This window comes from Garra rufa, chromosome 12 (assembly GCF_049309525.1).
Source record: "Garra rufa chromosome 12, GarRuf1.0, whole genome shotgun sequence".
NCBI classification, from domain to species: domain Eukaryota; kingdom Metazoa; phylum Chordata; class Actinopteri; order Cypriniformes; family Cyprinidae; genus Garra; species Garra rufa.
Genome location: NC_133372.1, coordinates 33,483,680 through 33,508,312, shown reverse-complemented (window position 1 = coordinate 33,508,312; position 24,633 = coordinate 33,483,680). Strand labels below are relative to the sequence as shown.

At 37.5% G+C, this 24,633-nt stretch overlaps 3 protein-coding genes across 6 annotated transcripts; 2 read left to right on the top strand and 1 right to left on the bottom strand.

The window, feature by feature from the left end:
• LOC141347493 (RING finger protein 223) lies at window positions 1-2,729 on the top strand. The gene is made up of 2 exons (XM_073852509.1): window positions 1-183; window positions 1,396-2,729. The coding sequence occupies exon 2, from the start codon at window positions 1,420-1,422 to the stop codon at window positions 2,095-2,097; it is 678 nt and encodes a 225-aa protein (XP_073708610.1). The 5' UTR covers window positions 1-183; window positions 1,396-1,419; the 3' UTR covers window positions 2,098-2,729.
• A 782-nt stretch (window positions 2,730-3,511) lies between these two features.
• perm1b (PPARGC1 and ESRR induced regulator, muscle 1b) lies at window positions 3,512-12,437 on the top strand. Of its 2 annotated transcripts, none has more exons than XM_073851270.1 (4): window positions 3,512-3,618; window positions 6,768-9,212; window positions 10,959-11,075; window positions 11,214-12,437. In XM_073851270.1, the coding sequence occupies exons 2-4, from the start codon at window positions 6,773-6,775 to the stop codon at window positions 11,279-11,281; spliced, it is 2,625 nt and encodes an 874-aa protein (XP_073707371.1). In that variant the 5' UTR covers window positions 3,512-3,618; window positions 6,768-6,772; the 3' UTR covers window positions 11,282-12,437. The 2 variants fall into 2 exon arrangements, with proteins under 2 accessions (XP_073707371.1, XP_073707370.1); XM_073851269.1 differs by having other exon boundaries at window positions 6,768-9,218.
• rereb (arginine-glutamic acid dipeptide (RE) repeats b) lies at window positions 11,138-24,454 on the bottom strand. Of its 3 annotated transcripts, none has more exons than XM_073851267.1 (17): window positions 24,183-24,454; window positions 23,306-23,354; window positions 22,507-22,631; window positions 22,246-22,345; window positions 22,000-22,098; window positions 21,772-21,852; window positions 21,544-21,697; window positions 21,318-21,410; window positions 20,147-20,343; window positions 19,893-20,069; window positions 19,692-19,802; window positions 17,553-18,706; window positions 17,119-17,371; window positions 15,597-16,287; window positions 15,377-15,517; window positions 14,547-14,724; window positions 11,138-13,507 (listed from the first exon to the last, which is right to left on the bottom strand). In XM_073851267.1, the coding sequence occupies exons 1-17, from the start codon at window positions 24,206-24,208 to the stop codon at window positions 13,495-13,497; spliced, it is 3,642 nt and encodes a 1,213-aa protein (XP_073707368.1). In that variant the 5' UTR covers window positions 24,209-24,454; the 3' UTR covers window positions 11,138-13,494. The 3 variants fall into 3 exon arrangements, with proteins under 3 accessions (XP_073707368.1, XP_073707369.1, XP_073707367.1); XM_073851268.1 differs by having other exon boundaries at window positions 11,138-13,464; window positions 15,422-15,517; XM_073851266.1 differs by having other exon boundaries at window positions 11,138-13,464; window positions 24,183-24,453.
• Window positions 24,455-24,633: the final 179 nt, after the last annotated feature.

Here is a 24,633-nt window from a genome sequence, read left to right as displayed (position 1 = left end):
AAGGCAGATACACTTCGCTGGAAGACCGAGACAGACAGGTCTAGAGAAAGACAGGCGTTGAAATACTTGTTTTGGGAACTTTTCAAACTTTTCAGCCATATTTGAATACATCTGAACAAAGGAGAAGAAGAAGAAGAAAATATCAACAAGATAAAAAGAAGAATATTGTCGTTTTCTTTTAAGGTAAACTTTTTTTCTTTTCAGTTAACCAGTTTAAACTGGTTTATGCTGAGCTAATGAAAACAACAGCCAGTTTAGCAACTATTAGCATTTGTTTGGGCAATTTGAACCTGCTTTTCATGATTATTATATTAATTACATTTCATGTTTAAACTAAAGATGCGTTTACTTGTTTAGTCACAGTACAATAAATGTGAAAACAAGCAAGTCATAATGAACTTGATCCTAGTTTGTCTATATGTTTGTCTCAGCATCACCTCATATACACTACCAGTCAAAAGTTTTTGAACAGTAAGATTTTTAATGTTTAATGTTCTTCTGCTCACCAAGCCTGCATTTATTTGATTCAAAGTACAGCAAAAACAGTAACATTAAGAAACATTTTTACTATTTAAAATAACTGGTTCTATTTGAATTTATTTTAAAATGTAATTTGTTCCTGTGATTTCAAAGCTGAATTTTTAACATCATTACTCCTTACATGATCTTTCAGAAATCATTCCTATATTCTGATTTGCTGCTTGAAAATCATGTAGTATTATTATTATTATTATTATTATTATTATTATGACGAAAACAGCTGAGTAGATTTTTTTTTTCAGGTTTCTTTGATGAATAGAAAGTTCTGAAGAACATTGACCTAAAACAGAAATCTTTTGTAACATTATAAATGTCTTTATCATCACTTTAGGCCAATTTAAAGCATCCTTGCTAAATTAAAGTTTAAATTTTTTATAGTCCCCTCCCCCTCCCACAAAAAATACTGACTCCAAGCTTTTGAATGGTAAAGTGTTTTATTAAAGCTTTTTATTTCAGATAAATGCTGATCTTTGGATCTTTTTATTCATCAAAGAATCCTGAATAAAATTACTCAACTGTTTTAAATATCGATGATAGTAATAATAATAAAAAGGTTTCTTGATCAGCAAATCAGCATATTAGAATGATTTCTGAAGGCTCATGTGACACTGAAGACAGGAGTACTGATGCTGAAAATGTAGCTTTGATCACAGAAATAAATGACATTTTAAAATATATTCAAATAGAAACCAGTTATTTTAAATAGTAAAAATTATTTCACAATAGTATTGCTTTTGCTGTAATTTGAGCAGAAGAGAATTCTTTAAAAACATTACAAATTTTTTGACTGGTAGTTTATCTTTTAAGTAATCATTGTGCCAGTGAATAACTTCAAGGATTCATTTTGCATTTTAGATTATCCTCTGATCACACAACAGGATGGAGGAATCGGAAGTACCCACAGTATCCCGTTCTAATTCGCTACGGCACCAACAAAGGACAGTGGCCTCCAGTGATGACCAGGACAATGCCTGGGATGCCGGTCCAGAGTGTTCAATCTGCTTTTGCGCATACGACAACACCTTCAAGACACCGAAGCTTCTCGAATGCACCCATACTTTCTGTTTGGAATGTCTCAGTCGCTTTGTGGCTGTTTCACCAGAGCAGCAGGGTACCCAGATCACCTGTCCTCTCTGTCGGCGGACAACATCCGTGCCTGAGCACGGCACTCCAGATCTGGCCACCAGCCAGGAAGTGTTGTGCCAACTCCCAAGCGACCAGCAACAAGTGGAGAACCTTTTTCTAGACGGAAAGAGGCTGTGCTACTCGAACCCAATGGCACCCGACTGCGTCTGCATTGACATCGGAGCGCACAAACCAGTAGAGACACCAAGGATAGAAGAGACAAGAGAGGGTTTTGGAAACAGGATGCTGAGATTCTTGGGGTTTTATGGGAACTGGAAGAGGCTTGTGATCTTCGTCATAGTGCTTCTTGTGATCTTATTCATTATTCTGTGGCCTCTCCAGTGCTTTATCATCTCAGGCTCCATGTCAGAATGCTTCAGAGAATCACCAGGGAATCCAACCATGATGGTGAGACCTACAGTGGCTAACTGAGACACACAAGTGGGCACAAGAAGTTTTTATTAACACATGAAAGCAGTTTGAATTTCATGAACTGCAGATGACATTCAGGTTGCATGGGTTTCAGTCAAAAGCATGGCTGATAAGCTGAAACCTCAGCCACAACCTTTACACCTTCATATGACAGGAAACCTGCACTGGTTAAAGTTCTACTTTCTCCTTTTAACTCAATATTTGTTGCATGAAATTTCATTGTCATATCTCACACTTCCCAAATGCCACTGTAAATACTGAAAATTCTTTGCTGTGTTTAAAACAGATGAACAAAATGAACACTAGGGTTTTAACACTTACAGGTTTGATTGCTTTGGCTGGAACACTATTAAAGCTCTTTGCACATTCTGTAAAATAATACGCCTGCAATATTTGCAAAACTGATATTTTTTAATTAATTAAGCATGTATATAAACTGAGTTTTTAAAATGTTTTTTAATTGTGAAATATAAAAAAATATTTGTAATCGCATGTATCTTTTTATAAAATATTTTGCACTATATCTATTCGTTATGTGTATTTTCACTACGAAATTAGTATTATTTTTAAGGCAAATTATGATGCTGAAATTGTATCTTTGATCACAAGAATAAATTACATTTTAAAATATATTTCAATAGTAAGCAGTTATTTTAAGTAGTAAAAATATTTCACAAGATCACTGCTTTGCTGTTTTTTGGATCAAATGTGCAGGCTTGGTGAGCAGAAGAGACTTCTTTAAAAAAAAAAAAAATCTTACTGTTCAAAAACTTTTGACTGGTAGTGTATATCATATACAGACAGCACTGCATTAATGCCCATAGTAATCATATTTAAATGTGGTCGTTATTTGCTATGTCAGATATGGTGGCTTTCCATATAACCATTTGAGATTGTAAAATTAGCACTATATTTTGAGTTTCACCAAGTTTTTTAATGCCATGCTTTAACTCATACATGCATTCACTCAACTCCCTTAACTAATGTACAATTAAAAACAATAATAATATTTTCAAATTTTTTCTTTTAAAATTAATTATTGCCCATTTTTCCTCTTTTTCCTCTCTTTTGTAACTGAATATATTCTAGAAATATTCTTCTAATTTACAGTAATACTTCATGACACTATATAACACCATCAGACTTTTATTACCATAGATAAGATTGATCCTAACTTGTTTTTACAGAGCTACTTCCTTTAAACCATAAAAGTGCAGGATTTTCCGTCCCGTGTGGTGTTTAAGGATTTAACCCTTTATAGAATAGCAGCTTAGCTGATCAGTGACAGATTCGTACCATCTCCCCAGAGAAACCCTATTTATAAATATGAAACGGAATGCCCCTCTGAGAATGCAGGACACACGCACACTTCCATGTGATCAGACACATAGCTCTATTTATAACAGACCTGGATGTCGGGCCCCTTTCTCCTACACGCAAGGACAGTGGGGTTTTGGAAGGTGTGCCATGCCAGTGTCGGATCAACATTGAAGTGTTTCAAAGCATGACTAACGACTAAAGGTAGGAAAAAACATAAAAGAGATGAGATGTTGAAAAGATGTTTAATGGAAGCTGACTAGATGCGGAGTTTGCAGAGCTAGCTGTTTTTGTGTTTGGCAATATTTTCCATTTGGCCTGTGTTGTGTGTACTAGTGCTACTGTCACAAAATGAACCACCATGTACGCAATGGAAAAGGACATTATGCACTGGGTATCATTAATAATAATACGCTAAGAACTAAAGACTCAGTTTGTGTATTAAGAATGACAATGGCTATATCCAATAATATTTACACAGCAGAAAGAAAAAATAAAAATGTGCATAGATGAATGCATTATGCTAATAATACTGTATTTTAAATGCATCTCCACGCCCTATGAGCTAGATAAGATAATACTGTTTCTCAATAAAAGGTTGTAAACTATGACTATTCTCGACATCCAAAAACACACCTAGGTCATTTCTAAGCAATTGGATCATGCAAATTATTTGTAAAAGGAGAGTCACCCAAATAATGTTTTATGTGTTGCTATTTCCTCTGACTGACCTGTTTTAATGCACAAATCACCTTGCGGCGAGTTGTTTTGAGTACTCTTGGTACAGTCTGCTTTGGAGTCAGCTTACAGTCAAAACAAGATCACCTCACAGGGGCTTTGGAGATAGTTTGAGTGTATTACAGTGTTTTGTTTGAAATATTTTGGAATTTGTGTTACTTAGAGACAAAAGAATATTTCTTATTTCTTTTGTTGAAAAGGAGTTTGGGCTCTCACCTATAGAAGCCTGTTTCTGCCATTAATAAAAAATGTAAAAAGGTTATTGCGACTTTTTATCTCGCAATTGCGAATTTTTTCTCAGAATTGCGAGATACAAAACTCGCAATAAACTCACAATTGCATGTTATAAAGTAACAATTCTGAATTAAGAAATGTGAGATATAAACTTTTTTTCAGAATTGCGAGTTTTTATCTCTCAATTGTGACTTATAACACTCAGTTGCAATTGAATTGTGAGATATAAACTCGCAATTCTGAGACTAGTCAAAACTGGACTTTGTAACTCGCAATTGCGAGTTTATTTCTGAGAAAAAAAAGTCTAAATTGTGAGATATGAACTCTAAGTTGCGAGAAAAATGTCAGAATTGCGAGTTTATATTAAGGAATTCTGAGAAAAAAGTCTGAATTTACTTTATTTCTCAGAATCGTGAGTTTTTTTTTCTTTTTTCCAAGTCAGAACTGCAAGATTCACAATTGCATGAACAATTACCTTTTTTATTTTTTATTTAGTTGCAGAAACGGGCTTCCATACTCACCTGTTGAATGACCTACTGAAAAAAATATATTGGGAGATTTTGTCTTTTGAACAAATGAAGCCTTTTCTGTATGTTTGAGACGTTTTCTGTACAATATTTCTTTTTAGTTTTGTGTGTGGTGGCCACTGTCAAAAAATGTTTAATATCCAATAAGTAATGACACAGGGTTTTTTTTTGGTTAATAGTCTTATTTATCTGTTTAATATAGATCTTTCTATATAATTTTATTAGTGGAATTAAACTGTTTGGGAAATTTTCACACAATACTTCAAGATTCTTAAATTATGTTTGGATGTAATATTAATAATTTCCCTACTGTAAAAGTTTGATTCCTTTAAATTTAACTCCAGCAATTTCACTTCTTGCTGGTCAGAAGCAGCGTTGGGGAAAGATATACTTTTAAAAGTAATGCATTAAAATATTGCATTACTCCCTAAAAAAGTAACTAATTGTGTTATACTTTTTATGCAAAGTAATACGTTATGTTACATTTGCATTACTTTTTCTTATCTAGGCTGGGCTTGCTTGTTTGCTTTCATTATAGAAAAAACTTAGCAAATGTAAAAGCACAAATATTATGTTTATCTAAAGTAATTTTTGCTTATTAGTAAGGTTGAACTGGATCATTGAGATGCTGGTTAATAAATTTGTATAGAATACATAAAGTATATTTGTGTTATTTAACACATTGTCACGGTATGTAGGCTAGGAAGTGAGGAGACGTAGAATAAACTTTACAGAAATGTCTTAAATAAAGATCCAATGGAATAACCAAAACTAAGAGTCACGGGAACAGAACGAATGACATATAACAGTGAACAAAGAAACTGAGGACAAAACACTCCTTAAGTACATAGCAAATAAAACGGAAGACAAGGCACACCTGGAAATCAATCAAGACAATGAAAACAGGAAACAGACCATAAAAGGAAAGACAGGAACTAAGGCTGGGGAGAAAACATGGAACATGGGTTGTGACACATATTCTGAGTTTGCATCTCACTGTTTTCATTCATTTAGAGGAATACTGAATCTGTTTTTGTGCAAGTAAGTAAATGCATGTGACCCTGGACCACAAAACCAAGGTAGTAGTAGCACAGGTATATTTGTAGCAATAGCCAAAAATAGACTGTATGGGTCAAAATGATAGATTTTTATGCCAAAAATCATCAGGATTTAAGTATAGATCATGTTCATTTAAGATATTTTGTAAATTTCCTACAATAAATATATAAAAACCTATTTTTTGATTAGTAATATGCATTGTTAAGAACTTCATTTGGACAACTTTAAAGGCAATTTTCTCAATTTCTCAATTTTTTGCACCCTCAGATTCCAGATTTCAAATAGTTGTATCTTATATTGTCCCGTAACAAACCATACATCAATGGAAAGTTTATTCATTCAGCTTTCAAATTAAGTATAAATCTCAATTTTGAAATCTGCACTTATGAAGGTTTTTTGTGGTCCAGGGCACATTTAGTCTAAGAACTACAGTAAGCATCATGTTTACATAGCGCACACAATACCTCTGCACTTACTACCAATTTCTCTCAATATAGAGACAGGAGAACGGTCAGTCAGAAAAAAAAATGCATTACTTTCCACTTGAAAAAGTAATCCCATTACATAACTTGCATTACTTGTAACAACACTGGTCAGAAGTTTGCATTAATGACAGATGTAAAAAAAAATGTAGCCTATGTAAAAAAAATAAAAATGAAAATTGAAAAATGAATTGAAAGATGCAGTCTATAATGAACAGATGAATAAGAAACATTACTCTTCAATGTTTTTGAACAGTAAAACTGTATAACAGTGTATTTTTTGGTAAAAAAATTTTTTTATTTTTTTTTCCAGATGTCATGACAAACCTTTTGAGTGCAACTGCAATGGATGATTTAGATCACAGTGTGCTGATAGCAGAGCAGGACTGGGACTGTTTCTGCACAGAGAGCGAGGAATGCTCTATTCAGCAGGCCAAGCTTGCATCCTTAGATGAGTCTGGCTTCAGTGATACTGACGATGGCAAAACCTTCGTTCCCACTCAGAACAGCCCTGACCCAAAAGATAGGGTAGAAGGACAAAATCAGCATCAAGAAGAATTTAAATCAGAACCTACATCTGAGAATTCAAATTTGATTGAATATCCTAATCCTAATACAGAGCCAAAGAATACCAGGTTTGCTGAGCAGACGTCCGATGCTGAAGCAAACAAACCTGGGGCTACATGTGAAGACAGCAACCTGACTGAGAACTTAGAGAAACTAAGAGTAAATTATGAGAATCGAGATAATGGTGAGAATAGATCAAGCCAAACCATAAACAAGCCAGTCTCAGAAATGTCTATAGAAGAAATAAAGCATGAAAAGAGTATGGCTGGTATAGAAACATTAACTGATTATTCACCAGTGGCCAAAAAAGAGAAGGAACGTTGGTTTGTGACTGTAAATGACAGCCCGGTCCGTCTGAGAGTAAAGGATCCAAGTAAAGGTTCAGTCCAAAAAAAAAGAAGAAAAAAAAAAACTTCTAAAAACTTCAGACACAATAGCGGCATGATGGAGAAGTGCTCTTCCTTAAATAACGAATCAGAACCTGAGAAATTTAAACAAGAAAATGTGTACTCACCCAATATGCAAAACTCACTTCATATCCAAGATATTAAATGTATTTTGCCCACTGGATCATCTGAGAATGAAGAGGAAAAAACAAGCTGCCCAATTAGTCTAAAAAAGCAAAGCATGATAGAAATGCCAGAAACAAATTTAGAAAGAAATCCCGCCGACTCTTTAAATTTACTTTTAACCCCCAAACAGATGCCACAAACCCTATTTAAAGATCTCAGTGGCCCTTTGCCACAGTACTGGGATCATGAAAGCACACTGTGTGATGAAGATTACAAATCCATAGATTTTAACTGTGAAAGTCAAAATACAACTGATAATTTAAGCAACTTTAATAATGACACAGGTGTGGAAAGTCCCAGATTTATTCTGGGTGCCTCTAAACCCACCGATCCTTCAGATACTGAAGGAGAAAGAACAGAGCAGAAAGAGCCCTTAGAAGAATCATCCCAGTCGTCCCAAGTGTCACAATCCTCCAGCAACAGTGCCAAGACGTCAGGTCCAACTCCACCCATATTTGCTATTTCCTCCTTTTGGGATGAAATGGAAAAACTGACAATAAATGATATTTTGCAACTAAGAACAGTTAATAACACGTCTCTACTGACAGAAAGCACCATTTCAGAAGAAAGCAGCCCTGCGGTTGAATCTAAAGATGATAATTTAGAAGATGGCCTGCTAGACGACGCAGCAGATTCAGACTATTTTACACATTTGGATGACTCTAAACCAGACCGATCAAGCTGCGAATTCTCAACTTACTCTGATTTCGATGACGAGTTTCTCCAACTTCTTCATGCAAGTGAAAACCCTTGCCCTGAATCCCTTGAAGGCAAAGAGCAAACCCAAAGGTTTCTTGAGTCTAGCATGGATTTAGAAGAAACTTGTAAAAGTGAATCAAATGAGATTGTAAAGCTGTATCCTGAGAGTGATCCCTTTGAATATTTGTATTCAGAGACAGAAGCAAAGATGCAAGACATATTCTTAACAACCAGAGAAGATGACATGAATACCTTTCTATTAGACCACTGTAGCACAAGAAAATCAACACCTTCACCAGTTTTATCAATTTCTGATATTCTAGACGATCAGTGTCTGGAGACTCTCTTTGAAATCTTGAGAAGTGACAGCGAAGCAGAGCAGTACAAGACTTGGATTTCAGACCGAAGCACTTCGCTTTGTTTTTCAGAGAGATTATCTCTGGCTGAGACTTATGATGACTTCTTCTCAGACTTTGAAGTTGGGAATTTTCTCTTTCCTACAATTCATGTTTCAACAAAGAGTGAGAAAACACTGATTCCAATCTATTCCTCTTCTCATTCAGTGGTGAAAGACCTAGAATATCCAGAGGTAGAAGAGGTAATACAATCAGATTGTGCCCCAGTCCAAGTTAAAAGGTGTGCAAGCCCCTCTGAAACATCAAACACGTGCTTTATCACTAGCCAGAGAAGTACCTGGAGAAACCTTTCTCTAAGACACAGTAAACTTCTAATGGGAAGGACCTGGTGTAGGTTGGCCACCTCTTGGGGTTTTCCCAAGACAGCTGACACAGACTACAGTTATAAAATGAGAACATCAAGTTCTTCTATAGCTCAGCCAAAGCTTCCAGAGCTTTTCCTAGAGAACCAGGCCCTCGGAAAAATGACACAACATCAGATACTTGTTGAGGCAACTGTTGCAGGTGCAGGTACATTCTTAAAGAGACAGTCCACCCAAAAATGAAAATTCTGTCATTAATTACTCAATCTCATGTCGTTCCAAACCCATAAGACATTCATTCATCTTCATAAACAAATAAATGTGAATGTGCATCGAACACTGACACAGAGAAGAAATTGTTGAATAAAGCTGTTTTTTTCTCGTAGTATTCTCGTAGCATCGTAAAATTACAGTCGTACAAGGTGCTTAAAGCACTTGAATTCAACTTTTTAAAATTTAAGGCCTGGAAAACCCTTGAAAACAGCAACATTCCTGAAGTGGAACTTGAAAAGTGGTTGAATTACTGAAGCACAATGTATTTATGAAATAAATGTAAAAACAATTTCAAAAAGCACACATCTTTTCACACAAAATTCAAACAATTAAAAAAAAAAACATAAAAGCCAGTAGTAGTGTTGTGCAAATATGTCTGAAGATGCAAAGAGAAAAACAGATGAACCAAATCAAGTGCTCCAATCAGATTTTGGAGCGGGTTTGCAAGTCATTTGATTTTGATTGGAACTTTGGAGCATGGTTGGTGAATGTTTTGCTTCAAATCAGGACTTTGGAGCTTGTTTCATAAATCATTCCACAAATAAATGAGATCGGGACTTCGGAGTGCAGGTCGTGAATCATTTGATTTAGATTGGGATTTCAGAGCAGGTTTGCGAGTGATTTGATTTAGATTGGAACTTTGGAGTGGGTTTGTGAATGTTTTGCTTCAGATCGGAACATCAGAGCGCAGATCCCATTGGATTTAGAATGGGATTTCGGAGCGGGTTTGTGAATTGTTTGATTTAGATCAGGACTTCGAAGCAGGTTCATAAATTATTTCGCGAATAAATGATTCGCAATACGCACTCCAAGCCCTGATCTGAAATGATGGTTCATGAAGCATCGTTCAGACTGGAACTTCAGAGTGTGAATCCCGAATCATTTGCTTTAGATTGGGATTTCAGAGCAGGTTTGTGAATCTTTTGCTTAAAATGGGAACTTTAGAGTGTGGATCCTAAATCATTTGATTTAGATCTGAACTTATGAATCTTTTGATTTAGATTGGAACTTTGGACCGGGTTCGTGAATCTTTTGATTCAGATTGGGACTTCGAAGCCGGTTCAGAGATCATTCCACGAATAAATGATTCACTATCCACATTCTGAGTCCTGATCTAAAATGATGGTTCGTGAATCATTGTTCAGATCGGGACTTTAGAGCGTGAATCGCGAATCATTTAGCTCAGAACTTTGGAGTGGGTTTGTGAATCTTTTGCTTCAGATCGGAACTTCGGAACACAGAAATTTGCATATCATTTTATTAGTATATTTTTACTTATCTAATTTTTTTTTTTTTTTTTTTTTGAAAGATAAGAGATTGTTTGATAAGCAGTATCTCAGATTGAACTCCTTGAAAATCTAAAAAGTAGTGCTTGAAAAGTTTTACAGTACAGTATCTGTACAAAGCCTAAAACTAATGTCACATAGACTATTTTATCGATGTTCTTACTACCTTTCTTGGGCTTGGTCAGAAAGCTCTCGGATTTCATTCAAAATATCTTAATTTGTGTTCCTGAGATGAACAAAGGTCTTACAGGTTAGGAACAACATGAGTAATTAATTACAGAATTTTCATTTTTGGGTGAACTATCCCTTTAAGGGAATTTTCTGAGATGAAATGGAAATGAAATGGATATGAACATGTCAAGTCTAACGTTGCAAAATTCTGCTTACAGATAGAGATCGTTTCTTTTTTTCACTAAAGCAAACAGACATGTGCCTTGTTTGCATTGCTTTTGCGTCATGGGTACTGAAGTCAAGCGATCCACAATCTACAGACATGTGGAAAGCAGGTAAGATCAGCATGTGGATACTGTATTTCTGCAATGAGACACAATGATCAGGCTGTTCCATATTAAATTAGCCAATTTATTCAGATAATATGAGCACACAAAATTAACATGATCCTTTTTCCCTCTATTATTTCTCAGCTCTCCTGGCAAACGTGAGCGCGATATCTGCCATCCAGTACTTGCGGCGATACGTCAAAGAAGGATGAACCATAAAAATCTAGTATTAGAGCTTTCTGAGGATTTCTCACAAGGGGCCAGTGTACAGGAAAGGGTTAATTTTGCACAAATTCACAACAAACACTTTAGTAAATACACATATTAGATTGTATTCCATATTTACTAACAGTCTAATATTTTCATGTTTAATATATTCATGTTACAAAATAGGTGTTCATTCAATAAATAACTTATCAAAGGACAACTTTGTTAAAGAAAAGCATACAAAGCAAAGGAGGAAACATTAGTTTTTTTCCGTACAAACACTTGTTCTGTTAGAAGACATATATTGCTTTAGATATTATGTTGATATGGACCAGAAATGACAACTGGTAAGTTTGTTTGCGTCAGTTATATTCAGGACTCAAGCTGTGCTATACATATTTATGTAATTCACAAGTAAACTATTTTGCAGTGTACATATAAAAAACATTTTCAATGATAATCACTCTAGATGTATCTATTAATGCAAAAACATCATGCGGCCAAAGCTTAAAAAAAAGCTCATATAGTTTTTGAAGAAACAGATCTGAGCACATTTCATGAAGAATATAAATTTGCACATAAAATATAGTTGGAAGTTAAGGAGGTATCAGAAAGTGCCAGAAAAATATGACTGCTGCTGAGTGTCAAATATTTCTATCAAACATAAGTGTGATAAGTGTACATGAAACAGCCTCAAAAAAGTATGCTTACAAAAAACTAATTAAGTTCATATGACATAATGGATAAGTAAAATGATTCAAGCTGTTTGTAATCATCATGCATTCATCACTGAAATAAGTTCTGAAATAATTTCCAACTATAAGGTAATTGCAACCAGACAACACTGCATGTAGAGACAAGTATACATAAAGACATGGATAATGAGAATGTATTTCCCATTAAAAATATCCATTATCTTTGTAAAATGCTAGTACAAATGTTTAGTGTTAATTCAAAGAAAATAATGACTTTTTGGCAGTTTGGGAAAAAAAGTGACCCATCAAAGTTCCACAATAATGGTGGCGTTAACAGATAACACTCATGTCCGCTTCGACACATACAAAACAATGGCACTCCATTTCATGTTTTCTATTGTTATTTTAACAATTAATAGTAGCGCACCACAATACACTTGTATTGCATTAAACCATCACAAAATTACTTTCTCTCTCTATTGTGTTTATAATGTATTTCAACTTATTCTAAGAATGCTGTGCTCTTTCCCAACCAGCCCAAGTATGAAAACGTAACTTACTAAACAGTAGCCCGGTTGTTTAATTGGCCAAGTGCATATGCTGAGACTAAAGCTGGTAGTGGTACCCCTCTAGAAATGAACTTCCTAAACTTCTGTCCCAAGTAGGGGTGACCTAGGAACTGACCTGCTCTATCAAATTGTGTCCTCAAGCATGGTGGTATACACTGCAAGCAGCTGAATGTCGTCCTGATCAGTTCCATAGCATCGTATGACCATGGCAGTGAAGCAACTGTTCTCCAGACAGGGAAAGGTCAACACTACAGTCAGCATACTAATACTCAGCCTGCATTTGGTCTACATTATTAAATCAAATAAGATAAATTGCTGAAAGAATAAAGTATTGTGGAGTTTACTACATGTGGGTTTTACTGTATACTAATGAGGTATACTGTAGGTAAAGAGGCTGTCAGGGAAAGGGAAGGATAGAGTATGTAAAGCATGCACTTCTTGCACACAGGTCATGTGAAGTTTTTGTATCCAAATCTATCATTGCAACAGTTAATATATTATTTTAAACATATAATATTTACAATCTTAAAACAAATGTTTCAATAAACTTTGAAACTAAATTGTGATAAACTCTGGATATTGGACAGCACTTTTCAAATACTTAGCAAATCTACAGTATTGTGCTTTTAGCACAATAACGACGTTACATGGGAATTTCATTTTTCGTACAGAAACTTCTAAATTACAGAAATTTCTAAATAGTGTTCATGCAAGGAAAGCAATTTCAGTGTGCTCCAAAAGGCTAGTTATTTCATACAGCACAAAGGAGTCGGTCGAACGTTTATAAGTGCCAAAATGGGGATAAACCCACGCTGGGTTTACTGAAATAAAAGGCCTGATACCCTGAACACAGAATCACTCTGTAATCCACAGTGGAGGATTTGTTCATTTCAGGACTGCTTGTCTCCCTCTTTCTTCAAACGGCTGTCAACGAGACCACAGAACAACATGTTGTCATTTAAGCATCCTAGTAAACGGATAAAAACAAATAAAATAAATAATTCTGTGTACTGTGGGGTGACATACAGTAAAAATGTACATACACCTTGCAAAATCTGCAAAATGTTAATTATTTTACCAAAATAAGAGGGATCATACAAAATGCATGTTATTTTTTTTATTTAGTACTGACCTGAATAAGATATTTCACATAAAAGATATTTACATATAGTCCACAAGAGAAAATAATGGTTAAATTTATAAAAATTACCCTGTTCAAAAGTTTACATACACTTGATGTTTAATACTGTGTTGTTACCTGAATGATCCACATCTGTGGATCTTTTGTTTAGTGATAGTTATAGAAAAGTGATAGAAAAGCCCCTTTTTTGTCCTGAACACTTAAACTGCCCACTGTTCTTCAGAAAAGTCCTTCAGGCCCCACAGATTCTTTGGTTTTTCTGCAGGATGAGGATGTGTACATTTTTCTTATTTTGCCTAAATATCATATTTGTTTCCATTTAGTACTGCCCTTCAGAAGACAAAATATAAAAAACATGTGTATGTTTCCCAGAAGACAAAATAAGTTAAATTGGTCTGACCCTTCAAATTCCAAAAGTTTTCACCCCTGGCTCTTAATGCACCGTGTTTAAAAAAAAAAATGTTGGAAAAAAGCAGAATTTGTGGGATATGAAGGACTATTCAGAACAGCAGGCACTTTAACTGTTCAGGACAAACAAGGAACTCATGAACAACCATCACTAAACAACAACAACAACAAACACAGCTGTGGATCATTCAGGTAACAACACAGTATTAAGAATCAAAAACTTTTGAATAGGGTCATTTTTATAAATTTAACTATTATTTTCTCTTGTGGACTATATGTAAACACCTTTTATGTGAAATACCTTATTCAGGTCAGTACTAAATAGAAAATAACATGCATTTTGTATAATCCCTCTTATTTTGATTCATGCTGCATGCTACCTTTAAGAAAATATGTTTACAAAGTTCTTATTTACACATGCACTATAGAACAGAACTTTAAGGTCTCTGTGGTTCACCTGTAGTAGTCTTCTTGGCTGGGGAGAGCAGCACTGTGTAAGTGTGCATGTCCATGTAGCCACTGCTGCTCCAGTGCCAGCCTCTGCAGCTCTGCTGACTGCGCCTGCATTGCCTGCAACTGATGCGCAGCCGACATCGGAGCCAGGGGTCCTGGTAACTCTCTGGGGAATGGTGCTCCTATTAAAGAAAGGCACAGAATAGCTTACTTCAGTTCCTCTACCCTCCAATAACTGAGAATGTTTTCCTACCATGGGACTGTAATGTGTAACAATAAACAACAACAGGTTGACAAACATTATTGCATTACATTAGGGATGCACATTTCAGCCATTCTGGCTCTTTGAGTAATAAAAATCACAAATGATTATCATCAGCATGTCACATGGACTATTTTAATGTCCTTACTACCTTTCTGGGCCTTGAATGTGTCAGTTGCATTGCTGTCTATGCAGGGTCAGAAAGCTTTTGGGTTTCATCAAAAATATCTTAATTTGTGTTCGAAGATGAACGAAGGTCTTACAGGTTTGGAACGACATGAGGGTGAGTAATTAATGGAGGAATTTTCATTTTTGGGTGGACTATCCCTTTAAATCTTAATCTTAAACAATTTCACAGAATGGATTTAAACATGGTTAAATGTGTTAAAAGGAGCATGCAACTAATGGAGATACGGCTAATCAGAAGATGGGGTGTTTCAAATCTGCTCAGCAGTGGACAAAGAATTGCGTTTGAGCTTGGCTGTATGCATTGGAAATGTTAGTCATTCAGAATTAACTCTGAACTTTCTTTTATACTAAAAGTGAAATGGGGAGTCTATTTGGTGACTCACCAAACAGAGGGTGGCGGAGCATTTCATGCTCATGGGGTAACTCACTGAGTAGGGGGTTGGAGATGGCACCTGGTGGGTAGGGGAATCGTGCCAGAGGTGGGCCAGCAGCCAATGGGTCCACCAGAGGATGAGGCCCTTGGCCTGAAAGACAAATACGTCAATATTTCCATTTACTTTATTAAAAAAAAAAGTTGTTTGCCAACATCTCTGAAATTCTCACCTTGATTGAGAGGGTCCTGTTGGTGCAGATGAAGATGGGAGTGTATATGTGAGTGCTGGTGGTGGTGTGGTGTAACATTGAGCATCTGTAGCCTTGCAACAGGGTCACCAGCAGCAACAGAGGCCATCCTTTCAGCATGGAGCCTCTCAGCCGTCAAACGCTCAGCATAGCTGATTTCTGGCCGAGGCGGTGCCGCTACAGCTCGGTCCATGGCTGGGTGGAATTGGGCAAAGGGGTGAGGCCCAGCCACATGAGGCAGAGGCAGGGCCCCATGGCGGGCGAAATGCTCCATGGGATTTGCCGACGGATGAAGCGCGTTCTCCAGCTCTGGTGGTTTTACCTCAAATCCAGGCTTCATTCGTTCTCGGATCTCTCTTTCTCGGAGTTCACGAAGCTCTCGCTCTCGAAGAGCTGGGTCTGCTGCGTAGAGCCCCGGCATGTGATATGCCAGCAGGTGCTCACCTGGCCCGAGTGGCATGAAGAAAGGATGGTTGCGGTTGGTGGGCGACATGACGTGGGGGCGGGCGTACTCACTGAGTGTGCGGAGGGCTGGAGTGTCAGGGCCGAGATATGGTGGAACTGCAGCCACGGTGGTGGGGGGAGGAGGTTCGAATGACGGACGGCCTTGTTGGACATGGGCAGCAAGCAGGTGGTCACCTATTCGGCCATCGTGGGATGAGCTTGAAGCACGCTGTGTGAAAAAAAAAAAAAGTGTTTTATGAGCAAAAACATCTGTGTAATATGTGTAAATATACAAAAAAATTACCCTGGACCACAAAACCAGTCTTAAGTAGCATGGGTATATTTGTAGCATTGGTCAAAAATACAGTGTATGGGTCAAAATGATTGATTTTTCTTTTATGCCAAAAATCATTAGGATATAAAGTAAAGATCATATTCCATGAAGATTAACTTAATTTTTTGATTAGTAATATACATTGCTAAGAACTTAATTTGGACAACTTTAAAGGTAATTTTCTCAATATTAAGCACCCTCATATTTTTTTGCACCCTCAGATTCCAGATTTTCAAATAGTTGTATTTTGGCCAAATATTGTCCTATCCTAACATGTGTAGTTTTATATTAAGCTAAAAGGTTATATATATTTTATATAAACTTCTTTAAAAAGAGATCTTTATCAAAATTACTAAAAAGACAGATTTTTTAAAGAGACAGCAAATCTGTAATTGGCAAAGTATATTAAATACAATTTAAACATTGTCGGTATAAAAGGATAAATCTAATAAAAGCATGATATGTTTTACTGCAAAATGAAATCCAAACCAACCAAAAAATGTATAATATATATATATATATTTTTACTCTAAATTTTTCTTTTAATTTTCTTTCCAAAAAAAAAATCTTTTGCATCATATTACTTGGCATGGCATTTTATACATTACAGTATTGAGTAACAGTATTATTTAATAATAAATAAACTACATAAAAACAGTTTTAATAATTATTTTTTAGGGTGAATGAAATGTGTCAAATTCAAAAGTAAACATCACATATACTTACAGAGGCTTTATCAGAGTCTCTCTCCCTTTCTCGCTCTCGCTCCCGCTCTCTTTCTCTCTCCCTTTCCCTTTCCCTCTCACGCTCTCTTTCTCTTTCTCTCTCCCGTCCCTGTCGAGCGCTCAGCTCTGCTTCTCTTCTAGATCTTTCAGCAGCTTCCTCTCGTTTTTTGGCCAGTTTTGAGGAGGCCAACGGGGTGAAGTACAGGTCTGTGCGAGAGCAGGAGTTGTAACCTCGGTTGAGGTGTTTGATGAATCTGTAATTGACAAAACAGAATTTACTATGTGTTCTGAATTGCACAACTAATATAATACATGTAAATGGCATTTTGAAATGTTTTTAAAATAAGTAAAAAGTAAGAAACAATTGATCAAAATCTGTTTGGAATTTAATGAAATATTAAAATTTTTAAATATTGACAAATGTGATCGCCATACCTTGCTGACTGACTTGCATGACTGGGTATGTCAACCACTGTCGGCACCGGAGAGGGACTCCTGCGAGGAGGAGGTGGGCTATCGCACTCCTCCTCCTCATCAATTGGCTCCTCTTTGATATGAGCCTGTCCAACAGGAGTGCTTGTTGAGGAGGACAGGGAGGGCTGATGGGCAGGGATGGGAGAAGAGTAAAGAGGGAAAGAAGCAGTGGACTCAGGAGCAGGACGATTTTGTGGAAGCGATGGATGAGAACTAGCTGGAGCCGGAGGGGCACCACTACTGTGACTTTTAACCTGCTGGCTCTGCGACTGAGTCAGAACGGAAGGCTGAGCGGGGTGAGTTTGTGGAATTATATGCAACGGAGGAGGCTGCGAACAAGGCAAGTGCTGTGATGGCAGGGAAGCAAGCGGTTTTAGAGCAGGAGGTGGAGGCAAATTGGGGTGGATTTGCAGGAAATGAGGTGGAGGGGCAGAAAGGTGAGGGGGCTGCTTGTGAGAAGGTGGAATTGGAGTGGTCGGAGGAGGCTTGATTTGGGATGCTGCTGTAGGGGGAAGAGGAGGAAGAGGGTTCTCTCTTTGAAGGTGCATTGGTCTGGAAGCAAACCCCGGTGGCTGATTCGCCCCTGATGAAGGATTCTGCAGCTGACCTGGATTGTGCTGATAATGGGGAGGCACAGGGAACGACTGTGACTGCCCTTGCCCTGGACACTGCACCTGCTGAGACGTGGAGTTTGGATAAGAGGTGGGGACTTCAGGTCCCCTGGGACCACTTCTGAAAGCAGGTGGAGATGGAGCCTCCTGAGAAACCTCTATGGATGGTGCCTTCGTTGTAATTGTAGAAGCTCCAGGTGAAGGTGCGGATGAGGATGCAGGCAGAGTGGGCTGAGGAGATGGTGGCGTTTCAGAGGGGACGTGTGTTGTGGGGGTCGCAACAGGCTGCTGGGGTTGGGTTTGTGGTGGTGGGCCTGGTGCAGGGGGCGGTGCTGGAGAGTCCGAGTCACTTTCGTTGGCCTGGAGGGGACTGGCCAGGCTGGGGGAAGAGCTGCGGTTGTCCTGATCAATGTCTTTAGCGTCGCTACTGCCATCGTCATTAGCACTGCGGCTATCGGAGCTCTCGCCTTCACCCTCACCTTCTGATGGAGAATCAGGACCCTCCTAGGTTAAAGAAACATTGCTTAAAAACTAGACACCATGGCAGAACTATATGGTATAGACACTGTTGCCAGTGATGGCAAATAAATGCCCAATATTAAAGTCAGTGTTGAATAAAGTCGCTATTTTTGTTTTCTTTGCGCACAAAAAGTATTCTCGTAGCTTCATAACATTAAAGGATTACTCTAATTCCAGAATAAATTTCCCTGATAACTTACTCACTCCCATGTCATCCAAGATGTTAATGTCTTTCTTTCTTTCTTCAGTCGCAAAGAAATAAAGGTTTTTAAGGAAAACATTCCAGGGTTTTTCTCCATATAGCAGACTTCAATGGTGCTCAACACCATTGAAAAATTGTTTCAATGCAGCTTCAACGGGCTATACACGATCCCAGCCAAGGAATAAGGGTCTTATCTAGTGAAACGATTGGTTATTTTCTAAAAAAAAAAAAAGAAAGAAAAAAAAAGAAAAAGAAAAAGACTTTCTACTCAGTTACGGTAGGTTTAAAAACTCCCATCTCATTTTTCCCTCCAACTTTGCATTGAAACTGCATTTTTAACCTTTAATCCGTTGAGCACCATTGAAATCCACTACATGCTGGAATGTTTTCCTCAAAAAACTATTTATTTGCAACTGAAAAAAAGACAGACATGAGTATCTTGGATGACATGGGGATGAGTAAATCAGCAGGAAATTTTTATTCTGGAAGTGGAGGTTGAACCATTGATGTCACATGGACTATTTTAACAATGTCCTTACTACCTTTCTGGGCCTTGAATGTAGTAGTACTGTTGCTGTCTATGCAGGGTCAGAAAGCTCTCGTATTTTATCAAAAATATACTAATTTGTGTTCCAAAGATGAACAAAGGTCTTACAGGTTTGGAACAACATGAAGGTGAGTAATTAATGACAGAATTTTTATTTTTGGGTGAACTATGCCTTTAAGACTTTATACTCCACTAACAAGATAGAAAAGAGTTTCTCTTACCTGATTCTTGGGTCGTTTCATGTTTTTTCTTTCAGGCTCATCGGCATCTGGAGGAGCTGACTCTCTCTGTCTTTTTACACCTTTTACTATAGATGCCTCTACTTTTATTTTCTGAAGTTTGATAAAAAAAAATTAAAAAAAAGTTAAACAACACAAATAATACAAACTCTAAACTAAGCAGGTTTCTTTTTTTATCTCTACCTTGTTGGTCTTCCCAGCCACTCCATTCTTGATATCAGAGCTGGAAGCCCTGGTTGCCATAGCAGTTGAACTGGCTCTGGGGGACTGTCCATTAGATCGTACATCCTCGGTGGTGGGAGACATGCCCCTGTCGGGACTTCCGGTTGGTCTGTTGCGCCCACTTCGAAGGGATGACATCTACATGTAGACACATATGACTAAATTAAGCATATTAGTCTTCACATCAACACAACTAAAGTGCAAGCGAGACCTACATGTGGTGGCACCCGGCTCCGACGGGTCTTCATCCCATGTCTGACTCCCTCTTCCTCTTCTTTGACAGGTTTGAAGAGGTAGGGCGGATCTGCTGGTTTGGGAAACGGTGGAAGGCGCCGATGCTTGCTGAAGTGAGAGTGGCAACTAGAGCACAGCAAAACATTGTCTCTCCCTCCATGATGCCAGTCTTTGGAGTCTGAGAGAAACATTTGTGTGAGTCGTATTGAAAGAGAAGAATCATAGTACATACAAAAGTCAGAAGAGTTAAAAGGCTGCTGGTTAACATCAAAGTCAACTGATGTCAATTGACATTTTATTTCTGTAATTTTAACATATTCCACCATTGAAAGGTTTGCTGAAAAATAAGTCTCTTATGCTCACCGAGGCTGCATTTATTTGATCTGAAATCAGATAAAAACAGTAATCGTAATATAGTATGGCAATTTTAAATGTTTTCTATTTTTAATATATTTAAAATTGTTATTTATTCCTGTGACAGCACTGCTGAGTTCCACTCAAGTCAGTGTCACATGAGCCTTCAGAAATCATTCTAATATGCTGATTTGGTGCTTAAAAACAAACTTTTTTTTTTTCATATTATCAATGTTGAAAATAGTTTTGTGGCTTAATATTTTTGTGGTCTCACCCATAAACCTACTTCTGTGTTGAAGAAAAAGGTGGATAATGCATTTTTTCAGGATTCTCTGAATAATAGAAAAACAAAATTTTTTGAAATAGAAATATTTCTTAAGATTGTAAGTTTTTGTCACTTTTGATCAATTTAAGGCGGCCTTGCTAAATAAAACTAATAAGTTGCTAAAAAAAAAAAAAAGAACTGTAGTGTAATTCTGAGTAAAATTACAGAACTTGATCCATTGGGAATTGTTTGGATTATGAAAAATGGGACAAACATTTTCACAAGTCCAGGAATGTACATTATGGAAATAGGGTCAATTTTGTATCTCAAGTTCACTTCAAGAATTGCAAACCTAAGCAGGTTGAATCCATTCTAGGGTGACTAAGTAAGTACTGCAGAAAGTGACTTTCAGAACAGAGTGATGGTTTATGGACACAAGCATATGATCAAAAAATTATAAAGTATAAACAGCATTCTCAATACAGACGCTATATATACACACCACTGAAGAAGGGTAAAAAAAAAAAACTTACTAGTGGTTAGACAGTGACTACAGGCTTGTCCTTTGCCACCCTGCTCACTGTCCTCACTGTCCAGATCATCTTCACTCGCTGAACTAAGCTCCACTACAGACAGGAAGACAGAAAATACAAAAAGTTACTATAACTATATCAGACTTAACTATATCAGACTATAGCTATCCTGTTTTGGCAGTCCGCAATAAATGAACAGACATATGGTGCATATTGCTGGACGTACTGGAAGAAGTGCGAGATGTTGCATTGGCTGCAGCTGTCGCGTTGCGAGTTTTCACTTTGCGAGACACCGGCTGCCTTCTCTGCTGCCGATGAGGTCGTGATGCCACGGCTTCAGGAGTTTTCTTCCAGTAGTAGTAGAATGTGATCAGTTCACCCTGGAAAGACAAACGTCTTTAGAAAATAAAAGACTTCAATTGGACATAAGATTTGAAAAGGCAGGTTTCCATACCGTTTTCTTACTAGGAAGTAGTTCCTTACGGATCTTGAAGAAGTTTTTGCCATACTGTCTGAGACCTTTGATAAACCGTTTCTGTAATTGAACATGTTAACAGATTGAGAAATCTGAACTAATACTCTCTGGACAGTTCTAGCATCACACTTCTACACATAAATTACCAGGCTGTGTCAAAATATGCCCAGATATAAGTGAAAAATACAGATAGAATCAGTTTCTCACCACTTCATCTTCCGACCAGCATTTCTCAATTAGTTTTGGAACTGGTTTCTTTACCAGACACTGCAGGGCTTTGGCGGCATCATATTGGCTTTCATGGAGCTGGGAACAAAACAAAATTTACCCTATATGTTAGTTGCACAGCAAATAATTATAGTTGAGGTAAAAAGCAATATAATACTACAATGAACTGAATTAATTTGAAATCTAAAGACAAAACAGCACAAACACAAAATTCTAAGCACTGACCGTATTTAAAGCATTTAATGTGGTATCGTCCCGTGAAGCTGCAAGACAACCATCCTCCGTTGAACCTCCGTCACACATCCCTGCAAAAGCTGCCATGCTCCTGTTTATTCAGAGAACAGAGAACAAAAATGCAGAAGGTTATGGTGAATCATACATCATCCACAGCCACCTCAGATCCCCTTTTAGACACACCCTGAAGCGGTTATGAAGATAAATGTAAAACAGTGAATAGGAACTGGCATCCCGCCAAGCAGCCATTACCTGGCAGCCCGTAGGTACATGAGAAGGTCACAGTCATTGACCCCAGGTGCCCACACCAGCTCCTCATTGTCTGTGATGGAATCTGCTCCGTGAGCAGGTGGTGGCTGTAATTCAGGTAGCTTAGCCTGTATACGACAATATAACAGACAGTTATATTAAAGGACTTTTAAAGGTACACTCAGTAAATACGTTTTAACATTTTGATTCGTCCCATTACTACCAATGGATTTAAACTTTCAATGTGGCTGTTGCCACTTCAAGACTGGAGACGTATAACACAGACGCAGACATATATCAATTTTCACAAAACCAGTCTTAAGCAGCACGGGAACATATATTTGTAGAAACACCCAAAAATACATTGTACGGGTTAAAATGATAAATTTTTCTTTTATGCCCAAACTCATTAGGATATTAAGTAAAGATTGTGTTTCATGAAGATATTTTTCGCAATTTCCTACCGTAAATATATCAAAACCTAATGTTTGTTTAGTAATATGCATTTGAAAGAACTTAATTTTGACAACTTTAAAGCCGATTTTCTCAATGTATACATTTTTTGCACCCTCAGATTTCAGATTTTTAAATAGTTGTATCTCAGCCAAATATTGTCCTATCATAACAAACCATACATCCATGAAAAGCTTATTTGTTCGTTTATAAAATTGGCCCTTATGACTAGTTTTGTGGTCCAGGGTCACATTTATTTTAAAAATTTTAGTCTCAAAAATTACTGACTGAAAATTTAATACACTGCATATCTCCAAAAACTTTCGGAAACTATTCATAACCATTTTACCTGATGACTTGGTCCCACTCGAATCTCTCCTTGTGTGCTGTTCAGCTGCCTGAAAGACAAAATTTAATTTACTAGTTAGTTATTAGAAATATGGCTGTGCAAGCGCATTAATCAATCAATACAAGCAGCAACACTTACAGACAATATTCCATAGGTAAATACTAAAAAAAGTACGTCTGTAATAAACAATACAACAAATCAGACACATACTAAGTTGACACATACTAAGTAAACTTAAGTCCCTGTCATGTGAGGCGTTTCATGTCGCTGTTTTCCACCCTTTTAAATCGCCTCCTTTCAGTGTTAATCATAAAATGTGATTTGCCTATCAGCAGTGGCGATGATCAATCCAAATCCCGCCTACACAGCACAACCAGCCAATCAGCGTCCGACTTCTCCGTTCCCTCCAAAGGTTATATAAACGGGGGCTTGGACGTCCAGTTCATATATTTTAACATAAATCATTACATTGCTGCGTGCAGAAATCAAACACAGTGCAAATCGAAATCACTACGTTGAACTTACAGTGTGATATGCACAAACACCGTTCGCTGTCTAATCATTTTGCCCGAAAGAAAATATTATGCTACAAACAATTTCCTGGACAAATATTTACAGAACAGACGAACAAAACTAATTCGTAAGAGTAGCACTCGTTCAACATGCATTAGCAATCAGCAACAGTAGCCACACGAGATCTGCCCTATTTTATCTCGTCAGGCTCCTAGCTGGCCTTTGCGTGTGTGTGGCCGAGCGAGACGAGCTGTCAAGTTCAAAATCATCTCGATTTGCACTAGAATGCAAAAGTATTCACGATGTCGCAAAAAGCGCTGGCGCGCGCAAAAGCATACATATGTAATGAAAAGAAGCAACAAACCTTCGCGGACTGAACAGGTCGTCCATGGCAGAGGCTGTTTCGCTAGTGTTTACAGTTTGTTTGCTGCGGCGGCTCAAAACTATGCGTTCCTCTATTTCATACTACTCAAAATGGAGGCTGCGCTGAGTATTTTTTCCTCAGCGCAGGCGATGACCTCAGTGTTCACGCACAGCCTACTGAGATCCCCTTCAACGAGCATAACTGAGCATGTGCCGCTGCAGCCAGCGCTAATGGGATCATCTCCGTGTCCGCTGTCTATGGAGATCAGCTTCAGGGAGATGTGTTTGGCCATCCTCCCGTGTCAATATTCACACACCAGTATGGATGTCTCAATACATTTAAACACCCTAGTCTTGATGGCATTCCTTTGCATATTTGATAGAAGGCGCCATGCACGAACGGTGAAGAATAACAATCTCGTCTTGTTACAGTCAGTGTGTGGGTTGTAGGA

Excerpts from the sequence above, each read along its gene's own strand:
- LOC141347493 (XM_073852509.1), top strand. The coding sequence starts at position 1,420 with ATGGAGGAATCGGAAGTACCCACAGTATCCCGTTCTAATTCGCTACGG.
- perm1b (XM_073851269.1), top strand. The coding sequence starts at position 6,773 with ATGACAAACCTTTTGAGTGCAACTGCAATGGATGATTTAGATCACAGT. Across the intron at positions 9,219-10,958 it reads GGCAACTGTTGCAGGTGCAG|ATAGAGATCGTTTCTTTTTT; the intron begins GTACATTCTTAA and ends TTCTGCTTACAG. Across the intron at positions 11,076-11,213 it reads TACAGACATGTGGAAAGCAG|CTCTCCTGGCAAACGTGAGC; the intron begins GTAAGATCAGCA and ends ATTATTTCTCAG.
- rereb (XM_073851266.1), bottom strand. The coding sequence starts at position 24,208 with ATGGACGACCTGTTCAGTCCGCGAAG. Across the intron at positions 22,346-22,506 it reads ATGTACCTACGGGCTGCCAG|GAGCATGGCAGCTTTTGCAG; the intron begins GTAATGGCTGCT and ends CTGAATAAACAG. Across the intron at positions 14,725-15,376 it reads GCTCCGCCACCCTCTGTTTG|GAGCACCATTCCCCAGAGAG; the intron begins GTGAGTCACCAA and ends TTTCTTTAATAG.